Below are 12,221 nucleotides of genomic sequence, written 5' to 3' on the forward strand. Positions count from 1 at the left end.
AACGTTGCTCAAGCAGTAGTTCACCATCCAGAAGTGTCTGGACGCTGATGGTAACCACTTTGAGCACCTCTTGTAATTGCAGAAGTAAAATGTGACTTGTATTCATCATTTGTTATCGGTATATATTGAGTATTACAATTTTAATACAGTTGTTTCCTTTCTTAAAATAATGTATACATTTCTTTGGCACCTTCTGTATTTTACATTCTAAAACAGTGGTTCTCAATGTTGGCTGCACAGTAGAATTACTTGGGAGACATAAAAATTACTTTGCCTGGGCCTTACCTCAGATCAATTAAATCAGAATCTTTTGTGGGTGGAGCTAAGTTCTACAGGTTCTGAACTTCTTTTTACATGACTCAATTAGTCTTTGAGTAGTTCCTTTCTTTAAGGGCCAGTAAGATGCTCCGGACTCACCTTGTAATTTCCCTGCCCCACACCTGAAACAAGTCAGTTTCCCTCACAGACCCCATGGTACTTCATACCTCACACCTTTGAACATGCTGTTCTCTTTTCTGGCTTCATTAACTCATTCATTGTTTAGGACTCAGCTCAAGTCTCATTTTTCTTTAGACATCATTTTGAGCTAAGCCATAATGCCCATTGTTCCCATCTATTTTAGCACTTAGACTATTTTATTGAAGTGATCTGGTATACATAGCCCTAGCCCATTAGATTCTAAGCTTCTTGAAGAAATTCTTTTATTGCCGGTATGGATACGTTTTATGTGCTCAAAAAAAGTTAGTTGAACTGATCACACACAAGAATTCTAATTTGGGACATCTGAGAGAGTGAAATGATCAAGTACTGTTAAGTGTTAGCTCTTGTTTACTTTTGATTTCTTCTGTAGCCATATTTTACAAATATTTTTAATTGTCTTAAAGGGACATTATATTTCAGTTTTGAAAGATGGTTAAGATTTAACTGGATGCAATCAAAAGTATTGAGATTTAAATTGTCCTTGTGTGAGAGGTGGCTGTAGGGGCAGACTGTAATAGGCAATAACTTAAACAATGCTTTTATTTTATTTATCTTTGTATTACATTTATTGGGGTGACATTGGTTAATAAAATTATGTAGATTTCAAAGTGTACTTTTCTATAATACATCATCTGTATAATGCATTGTGTGTTTACCACCCAAGGTCAAATCTTCCGTCACTATATATTTGACCCCCTTTACCCTTTTCTACCTCTCCCACCCCTCTTTCCCTCTGGTAACTACCAAATTGTTGTCTGTGTCTGTGAGTTTTTGTTTGTTTGTTGGTTGGTTTCTCTTTTATATTCCACATATGAGTGAAGTCATATGGTTTTCGACTTTTTCTGTCTGACTTTTTTCGCTTAGCATGATGTTCTCAAGATCCATCCATGGTGTCTGTTGATAGATGACTGCATAAAGAAGATGTGGTACTTACATACAATGGAATATGACTCAGCCATAAGAAAAGATGAAATATTGCCATTTGCGACAAACAGTGCTTTTAAATGAAGCCTTTGTTCAATTACAACTATAATTTTTAAAAGTTGACTACACAGTGTTCTTCATAATAAAATATTTAAAATGAATCTTTTGCAATCTTGTGTATAGTTGCTGTTGTAAATTGATATTCTGAATTTTTGAGATTCTGTACCATCTTTCCATCTTTATTGCTGCATACTTGTCATTTTTATGAGAAGTAACTTCTGTACTTTTTTTCTCATTTTCACTAAATATTTTACATGCAGTAACCTATTTAAACTGCAGAACAGCCCTGTGAGGTAGATACTGTTATTATTCCCATTTTTCAAATGTGGAAAGAGGGCATAGAGAAGGCAAGTAGGTCAAATAGCTACTGATAATGGTGGCATTATTGTACCCAGTGCCATGTAGAGCTGGCTCAGACTTCTAGAGCTGGTTCTCTTATTCACTTTGTGCAGCCAGGGCACCAGTTGCACCCCTCCCCTTAATGTGGTTCCTCGGCAGGCACACTGGCCTTTCTTTATTGGCCAGATTAATGATTACTGAAGTTCCTGCTGGAGCCCGAGTGAATTGTGAGGTCATGCTTGTGATACTTTAACCCTGTGCTCACTGTAGAAACTGCACTCTAAGAGCAAGTTTATTTTTTTAGTATTCTCTTCAAAATACCTGTCTATTTCAGATTTGCTTTTGAGGGAGTGGTGATAAAAATTTAGATTTCTATTTTTATACTAACACTTGATCTTAGTCAAAAAGCTGAGAAGCAATTGATAGACTTTTGATATCCTCCCCCCTCGTCTTTCACCTCCATCTCCTTTCCATCTAACCATTTAACACTTATCTAGCTAGGCTTTAACTCCTGGAATTAGAGTGCAATTAGACTGCTAGTCTTTTAGACCACAAAACAAAACTGAAAAATATCTAGTCTAACCTCCTCACTTATATGGAAAACTGAGGCTGCATGGTTAGAGTGTGATCTGGAACTTTAGCCTGTTACTCTGACCTGGATCCAGTTTTGGCTTCATTCCATTGTACTGTTTGCTGTCTTATTTGTAATAGTTTTTAAAAAACTATTACTGTATATCCTTTTCAGAAATTACATGTTTTTATTTGGCTTAATAACTTGCTACCTATTATGTTTGCTATCAGGAAACAGCTATATTTGTTCACTTCTTTGCAGTTTTTTAAAAGTGCTTTCTCATCCTTTATCTCATTTATTTGTTATGAAGATAACCTTTTGCTCATATACCTGAGGTTCTTGAGTACTGGCACAGTTTCTGTCATTCCAGCATGTTCATTGCTTCTGCACATTCACAAATGCTTAGCTTCAGATACATGTGTTGACTCACTCCACTGACATTATAAAGTTCAGTCATTGTAGTTTCGCTGTTTCAGTTCTTTCTATGTTTTCTGGGTGCTCCTGGAGTCTAAGGCATGAAATTCCAGGCATGAAGATAATTAGTTGTTCTGAGACACTTATGGCTTCTTAAGACTACTTGTGAGCAGGGAAGTTCTTTTTAAAACTTAATCAGAGGTTCAATGTGTAGTTAAGCAACACATTGTGTAGAAACAAACACAAGGGTAATCATATCATTTATTGTACTAACATTCTTCAATCAAAATGGTGTTAGAGATAAGATAAATTATATGGCTGTAATGTGTGTCCATGTGATTTGGTTGGTGGCAAGGAAGGGAGTGAATTGTTAGTTTAAGGCTGGCCACTGATTGCCACAACTTTCTACAGCAGAGGCCTGTTACCTAATCGGCTCATACAAAACCTGGAGATTCTTAAGATGACACTCTGATTCATGATTACTTTAAATTAACTGAACAAAGTCAAGTCTGTGAGAAACCCTGTCAGTTTGTTATTATCTAACCCCAAAGACATGGAAATAAAAGGTATAGTGGTTTTCCTGGAGACTTTAGGGTCTCTGCATTTTTGTAGATCATATGTTAAGACTTATTTGTTTGAACTGTGTGCAGTTCAGTGCTTGTTTGAGAATAGGATGTGAACATTTTAGGATCACTTTATGATAGTACTGGGTAAATAAGAGTTAGAGTTAAGCTTTTTATTCTTGGGTTTCTAATAGCTACTGCTGAGGTGAGCCTTATATGTTAAGATTATCTGAAGATAAGACTGCAACTCATTGTCTCAAAGTTCAAAGGAGAGCATTAGCTTCAAGGACATAAATCACTGAGTTGTTATCCATCAATTTGTAACAGAAGTGCAGATGAACAACATTTATCTAGATAATCTCCTATAGTTTACCTGCAGTTTGAGGTCAGTCTATATTGAGGCTTATGTGGGTGCTTTGAACTTTTTTGCAGAGATGAGAGTTCAAATTTATATTTATTCTTTAATTTAAAATAGCAGGTTTTTTTTTTGTGCCTTTTCCAGCCAATATTAACCCCATTTTTCCCATCCGTAAACCCAGAGTATTTAGGTTTTGCTTTAACTGTGGAGCTGTCTGAGATTAGGTTATTTACAAAAGAATTTTATTTTCTAGCACTCCAATGTTTGCTGTCTATTTCATATGTGTTTGTTTTTCTCCCCCATGAGTTGACTGTGAGCTCTGTGGGTTGGAGATATGTATCTTATTTTAAAATCTGTAATTACACTTAGATGCTTGAAGGGGCCATCAGGTAAAGTAGATAATTGAGCCAGGCTAGGTGGGGCCCATGTAAAAGGAAGAACATCCAGGGTAAAATCAGTCTCATTCCAGCAGACTTTCACCTTGTGGGAATGTGAATTTAGTGTTGCCCAAACAAAATACATCCACTGACGCTATTTGGCCTGTGGCCTATCAGTTTGCTACTTTTTTATTAGAACATAGTTTTGAACACACAGAAAGTACTTGATAATAACTTGTCATTTGATAGATGCTTATTGTGTCATAAAACTGGCTACCCTGCTTTTGAAGGACTATCTTAGATGTAATACCTGTAAGATGTGTAAGAATGTTCTCTTCTGTTAAAGGATTTTCCCTTTTTGAAAGGAGATCCATGAAGTTTTAAAGAGATTAACTCAGCCTAGAATCAGTAGACTTGGATATCGAATCTTCACGGCTTTGTCCACAGAAAATCCTTTGGATCATTTTCCATGTTAGAAACTAGTGATAGCACATTGTAGTAACTTGCTGCATATTCTGAGAACTTTAAAAAGAATGATATAGTGAATTGTTAGAATACCTGAGTGCCTTTTTCAGTTAAGGTGTTTATTTTTTATTTCTTGAACTCTTACTTTTTTTCACCCCTCCCAAACAATGTTAGGATGTCCTCTTGGTTCTTCCTTTGTAGTATCTCAGACCTCATTTCTTCCATTTCAATTCTGTAAATGCCATCTTAGTTGAACTGTTTATTATTCATCTTGGGACATTTACACAAGCCCCTAACTACCTTTTTTATTCCATATTTAGAGTGTCTCCAGGTTTTTGTTTTTGTTTTTTAAATCTACTTCTTGGATCATAAACAAACTGATTAAAAGCAAAAACAAATACATACACACAGACCAGAAAAAAACCTTTCAGTTGTGCTCTTTCTTGCTGACCAAGCTCCACATCCTCCGTTTTCCTTCTAATCTTATCATTTCCTTGTCCCTTACACGGTAATCAGCTTGTTCTCTGCTCCTCCCAACAGTCTTATTCCCTGCTCTCACTTTTCCTTATGCTGTTTCTTCTGAGGGGAATGACCTCTCTTCTTTATGCCTTATATCATTTCTTCTATTATTGTACTATTCTTTAATTCTTTTACTGCTTGCCCTTTCCTTACAGACTACATTACAAGTTTCCTCAGGGTAGTGACTATTTCCTGCTGCATCTTTGAACTCCATATAGTGCCTGACACCATACCTTATGTGTAGTAGGTATTCACCAAACATTTCTGAACTGGATTATTACTTCGTACTTTTCCTCATTTATTTTTTTATTGTGCTACAATATATGGAACATAAAATGAACCCTTGTTAAGTGTACAATTCTGTAAAATCAAGTACATTCACAATGCTGTACAGTCATGACTGCCCATCTCCGGAATGTTTTCATCTTCCCCAACTGAAACTGTGCACATTAAATACTAACTCCCCATTACCACCCTCCTCGCAGACCCTGACAACCACTGTTATGCTCCCCGACCCCATGAATTTGACTATTCTAGGAAACTCGCTCAGCACAATGTCTTCAAGGTTTATGTTGTAGCATGTATCAAAATTTTCTTTTTAAGTTTGAATAATATTCCATTGTGGGTGTTTATGTATGCACACACACCACATTTTACTTATCCATTCATCTGTCAACGGACACGTGGATGGCGTCTGCCTTTTGGCTATTGTGAGTAATGCTATGAACATGAGTGAACAAATATCTCTTCTAATCCCCGCTTTCAGTTCTTTTGGGTATATATCCAGAAGTAGAATTGAGGGATCATATGGTAATACTATGTTTAATTTTTTAAGTCATTGCTACACTGTTTTCTACAGCTTCTGCAACATTTTATATCTCCACCAGCAATGCATGAGGGTTCCAGTTGCTCCACATCCTTGTCACCACTTGTTATTTTTCTTTTCTTTTTTTAATAATAGCCATGCTAATGGATGTGAGTGGTATCTCATTGTGACTTTGATTTGCATTTCCCTAATGATTAATTATGTTGAGTATCTTTTCATGTGCTTTTTGGCCACTCATATATGTTCTTTGGAGACATATCTGTTTGAATTCTTTGCCCATTTTTTAATTGGGTTGTTTCGGTTTTTGTTGTTGTTGAACTGTAGAGGTTCTTTATATATGCTGAATATTGACCTACAGGTATGATTTGCAAATATTTTCTCCTTGTGGATTGCCTTTTCATTTTGTTGATAGTGTGCTTTGATAGACAAAAGTTTTAAATATTGATGAAGTCCCAATTTATCTATTTTCTCTTTTGTTGCCTAGGATTTTGTTATCATATCCAAATTATCATTGCCAAATTCAGTGTCATGAAGCTTTCCCCCTATGTTTTCTTCTAAGTTTTATAGTTTTAGCTCTTATAGTTAGGTCATTGATACATTTTGAGTTAAATTTTGTATGTGGTATAACATAAGCATTTTTATTTTGAAATGAAAAAAAATTCATTTTTATTGCATGTGGATATCTAGTCTTTCCAGCAGCATTTGTTGAAAAGACTGTGTTTTCTCTACTAAAGAGTCTTTTTCTCATTCATATTTGATTGAATGATCTTCAACTTTATCGACTGTCACAGTTGTAATTGTAGTAAGTTTTCAGATGTTTCCTCACTGCCTTGTCTTAAAAACTTAAAACTTGCTAATCCTTTCTTCCCCACTTGAAAATAAGAGAAGGACCTGGGAAGACATATACCTTGAAAACAGAATCATTAGTTATCATCTCTTTATCCTCTTAGTAGCTGTTTAAATTTAGTAACGTTTTTTGCGTTGTACTTTACCTTCTTGCTTTTTGAAACACAGTAGGAGCATGAGAATGCTATGCTTATCTTCTAAATGAAGGCCCTTTTGTATGTCTGAAATATTGTTTTTAAGTCATTTATTCCCTCTGGGCTTTTGATTCCTTTTCTGTTAAATGAGAAGACTGAGCTAAATGATCTGTCATATATTTTTAACTCTGGAAATTCTATGATTCTAGGAACTTGTGAATGGCTTTCGAACAGTTAATAACAATCCAGTGGAGAGTAGAACACTTATATGAAAGGAATACATTAAAATTGATATCCCCCAAAATATTTTATCTTTGTCTACAGTTTTGGTGTTTTCTCCGTATATGAACAGAAGTTTTAAACATAGCTATGGTTAATTTCTTTTAATGGTAAAAAACTTAGTTTCTAAGTTGTAGTAGAAACTTAGAAACTTGGTAGTAGAAACTTGGTTTGTAGTATTACCATTTTAATTTTCATTATGTATTAAGGAGAAGGGACATAAGTTTATGTACATGAAATTTGTTTGCACATGAAGAGAGAAGACTACTAAAAGCCAGGTGAAAAAATGAGGATAGAACAGAGACAGACACACACCTCTCTTCTGGAAAGTCAGAGAATTCTACAGTCTAGAAAGGGAATACATCTTTGAGAGACCCATGTTTGTATGCTGCATATGCTTATGTTAATATTGCCGAAAACCCATTTTTCCTCATCTACCTGTATGTCGATTGTGTAATTGTATAAACTTACCTATTAGCCTGCGTTTAGTTGTAATATGGTTGAATTCATTTTACTTTGTAAAATTTTTGTCTTTGCAGTGTTTGCCTCCTATCTTTTTAATAATATTATGTGGAAATGCAAATGATAATAGCTAGTGTTTATTGAGTGCTTGATACATTTGGTTTCAATTTATTACTGTTTTCATATCTTTTCAAAGAAAATGATGTTTTAGTGATGGTATTTTATCAGGAATTATTATAGATGCCCATGAAAGAGGTTAATTCATTACATACAGTAATTTCCTAAGAACATTAAGGATTCATTCTCTTGGTTGAAAAAAGGTGACTGGATAGCTAGGAGGACAGGGAGACTTTTTAGAGCTTTTGAATTGTGAATTTTCTGGATGCATTATCATTAGTACTAAATTATTAATAGTAAATTAAATCATTTTAAATTAAATGAATTAAAGTGATATATTAGCTTTAAAACTTTTTATTTGGAATTCTGATAATATATTTTGAAGGAGAAACAAAAGTCTTGGTTCCATCAAGTATTATTTCAAATAACAGCAGTGATTTTATTTATATGTAAATATTCTGGATTGCAGAAACAAATTGAATTGCTGCTGGCCACTTTGAGCAGCGATACGTAAAACATTTAAATGGGAAAGAAATCTGGCACACAATAGCAAAATTTGGGGATATATCTATTTAACTAGAGAATGTCCTTAGTTTGGTAAAAGGGTTAGAAATGCAGTCTTCTTTGGAGACTGATTAAAAATAATAGATAAAGAATGATGTGCTCAATGAGTGACAATTCAAACAGAGGAAGTTTAATGGGAAGTGATTACATTAGTAGCAGATGGAATTGCTTCCTGAATTGCATTCTTACTGGAAATCCTAGAACAGCTGAAATTTGTTTTTCAGATTTAGAGTCTGATAAAAAGATAGATGAAGAGATTTGTTTATTTAGTATGCTATTGTGATTCTTACCATGTCTTTTGGATATTTCATTTTTACTAGGCTATTTTCATGATTCCCACAAACCCACCACCAACATTCAGGAAGCCAGAACTTTGGTCTGATGATTTCACCGATTTTGTTAAAAAGTGCCTAGTGAAGAATCCTGAGCAGAGAGCTACTGCAACACAACTTTTACAGGTCAGTGCTTATGCTGCTAACGGAAGAGTATTTTCTTTATACCTTTCAGCTTTCTGACATTGATCAGGATTGCTGTGAGTTTCATTAACTGATTTATAAAGATGTCAACCTCCCAGGAAATCACGCATTGATAAAGACACACACTCACTGCCCCCATTCTTCTTCTGTATGTTCTATGTGTCTCATTTTTTCTTTTTTCCCAAGTTCAGCATTCTCTTGTTTCCCTTTTTTCTATTTTGTTTGTTTGTTCTTGTTGTTGTTGTAGTCAACTCTTTCCCTCTAAAGTTGTTTTAAAACAAAACTTCCAAGGGTTCTAATTTCAGAAATGAATTCTTATCTCCATTGTTACTATTTCTCATGTCTTTTCCTGATGTGTTGTTTATTCGTTGACCCAGCATTTCTTCTTTGACTTTTTGCTTTATTATAAGATATGTAAGTACAAGATCCCTGAACTCTTTGAAAAGATCACGTGTTGTAAATACTGGTTACAAATTTACCTAAATGAAGAGTTTCATTATCCCTACTACAAGTAGACTTTGTATCCAGAATGTCAGGAGGATTTTTATCTGCCTTGAAATTTAGTGCAAGTAGAAATAATTTAGTACTTTTAATAAGTCTTTGTGAATCTTTATTTTCCCAACAGAATTGGCTTAGACCTCTAAGTGAATAATAAATATGTCTCACATTAACAAAACTTGATATTTGGAAAATAATTATTTTTGTTATGTGACAAAAGAATTCAAACCATGGTTCTTATAATAAGTGATTTTTCCAAAGTACTATTTAAAAACAGGGATTTGTTGAGGAGTATAGGAAACAGGCTCTTAAGTATAATGTTTATTGTTACGAAAATGTAACTTAGTACTCAATCTCCATGGAAGGCAATTTAGCAATGTCTGTCTAAAATAAAGTATCACATATTCTTTGACCCAGCAATTACTCTTGTAGAAATTTACTCTACAGAAAAATTTAACCATGTGTGAAATAACATGTGTAAAAATATTCATAGCACATTATAATGGCAAAAGATTGGAAACAACATAAATACCTGTCAACAAATTGGAAACAATCTAAGGTCCATCAAGAGGAGTGATTGGCAAAATACACACACCTATACACACATACATGTATATATGCATATGTCAATGCTTGTAGTGGAGTAACTGAAAAAATAAGCAAGAAACTGGCCTCCAGAGAAGGTAACTGTATGGCTGAGAAGCAGGAGTGGAATGGAAACTTACTTTTTGTTGAATGTTCTTTTTGAGCCTTTTGATTTTTTTATGTGTAAATAGTACCTTTCAAAATTAATTAATTGAAACGTTTATGTTGAAATATTGTCAGCATTTCAAAGGAATATGAGCACATAAATCAAGGGCCTATTGGTATTGTTATCATATTGAATATCTAAATTATTGAACTCCAAGGAAGGCAAGAAAGGAGAGGAGGAAAGCCCAGAAAAAGTGAGACAAATAGCATAAAATATGGTGGTGAAAGTAAATGCAAATATATCTGACAACTGATTTTTGGATAATTTAACCAGTATTCCTTTCTGATGTTTCTTAAGAAATTCTGTTGTTTTTAACTTAGAGTTTTTAGGATAGAAAAGTGTTTAAGAAATATTCTAGTATAATTCCCTAATTTTGTGGATGAGGGTACTGAAGCCCAAAAAGGTTAAATGACACTGATGACCACACATTGCTTAAGTGATTGTGCTAGGTGTATTCCATTTGCCCCCTAATCCCACTCTCTGCTTTCTGCCCAGGAAGATGACCTGTATGGGCTACATGAACAAGTTCTGTTACTCTCTACCTTCTAGTTGGGTTTGGCCCAAGCATCCTTCTTTATAATAAGGGCAAACAGCGCCCCTGGTTTTGTATAGTATTTTGTGTAGTGCTTATGAGCCAGTATTTGCTTTCTTGTTGACCATTCAAGTCCCTGTGTTGTAATTTGATGTCCTTGTCTGGCCTCATAACTGACCCCTTGTTACATCCATTTTTCCTGTATAAATACTGAAATAATAGACTTGTACTTTCTTGTACAGACCATGCTTTCCCAATCTTCTGTACCTTGTCTCATGCTCCCAACAACCCCCCCACCCCGCCCAGTTTAAAGACTTCCTCCCCTTCACCAACAGGCTTCTTCTTACTTATTGTCTTACAGTTTCTAGTTCAATTTAGCTGCTCCCCCAGAAAACCTTCCCTTCATCCTTGTTGAGGCCAGTTTTTCCTCTCTATTCCCATAACCACCCTGTATATATCATTTATCATGTTAGAATGGAATAACATATCTGTATCACTGTCTTGGATTGTGACTAATTCAAGTTCAGGCGTTATGTCTTTTGGGAGGGGACTACTTTTGCACTCCTCATATCCATTGCTTAATATATTGTGCATTGAATTGAAGATGTGTTTACTCAACATAACAAACTTATGATTTAAAAAGTTTTTAAAATAGGATAATTATCTTTCGTTTCATTAGACTGCTTAGAGTCTTATTTTACTGGACTCCTAGAAAGCCTTTCACCTCTCTCTCTCTCTCCCCTTTAATTAAAGTTTATTGGGATGACAATTGTTAGTAAAGTTACATAGATTTCAGGTGTGCAGTTCTGTAATACATCATCTGTATATATCACATTGTGTGTTCACCCAGAGTCAGTTCTCTTTCCATCACCACATATTTGGCCATCTGTCTCTTAAAGGAGTTTTGCATGTGTCTTATATGTTATGAATTAAATTATATTTTAACTCACAGAGGACAATCTTACTGCTAAGTTTTAGTGGACACATGTCTATAGTCTACATGTATAGATTATACATATTGATTTATAGACCCTGACAAATAAATAAAAAATTCATGCTGAATTTTTTAATAGTGGTTTACTTTCTATGATACACAATAGATAATTGTGTAAGTTTAAAAGAATCATAGGCTGAGAGGATCCTTTGAGATTGTTGAGTTGAACTCTTAGTAGTTTTTAAAAGATGAGGAAATTGAAACCCCAGAGATATTAAAGGCAAGGTGGCCCTAGAATTCCTGATCTGAAGATGATTCCGTACCTGCCAGTGGGCAGTTTCCAAGCTGAAAGTCATCTCCCATCCCAGGCTGGCCTCCTATGAGAATGTTAGGTTGGCTGAGATCTGCCATTATTTGAATTGGCCCTGGGCTTGGCTGTCACAGATGATGTCCTGCTGTGTGACTTATTCTTTATTTTACCAGTTCAAGTGAGGAGTAATTTCTTTTCTTTTCCCTTTTTTTCTTTGAACATATATTCAGTACCGTTATTGTATGGAGGAAAAGATTATCACAATATAACATTCCCAAAAGCACAATCCTGCAAATGCCAGTTTTATTCTTATAGGACTCAAAACTTCAGTGGCATTCCCATTACGCAGTCGGGAAGTAGACCAAACCCTCAAGAGAGAAGCAGAAAAAAAACAGTCAAAATCCTCTCCAACAACAATTATT

At 34.8% G+C, this 12,221-nt stretch overlaps 1 protein-coding gene across 2 annotated transcripts in view; it reads left to right on the top strand.

The window, feature by feature from the left end:
* Nucleotides 1-12,221, top strand: part of STK3 (serine/threonine kinase 3) — a 301,457-nt gene that overhangs the window by 156,305 nt on the left and 132,931 nt on the right. For both annotated transcript variants that reach the window (XM_019757652.2, XM_074316314.1), the window contains exon 7: nt 8,619-8,756. In XM_019757652.2, the coding sequence (XP_019613211.1) occupies nt 8,619-8,756 (138 nt within the window). The remainder of the gene's footprint in view (nt 1-8,618; nt 8,757-12,221) is intronic.

This window comes from Rhinolophus sinicus, linkage group LG12 (assembly GCF_036562045.2).
Source record: "Rhinolophus sinicus isolate RSC01 linkage group LG12, ASM3656204v1, whole genome shotgun sequence".
NCBI classification, from domain to species: Eukaryota; Metazoa; Chordata; class Mammalia; order Chiroptera; family Rhinolophidae; genus Rhinolophus; species Rhinolophus sinicus.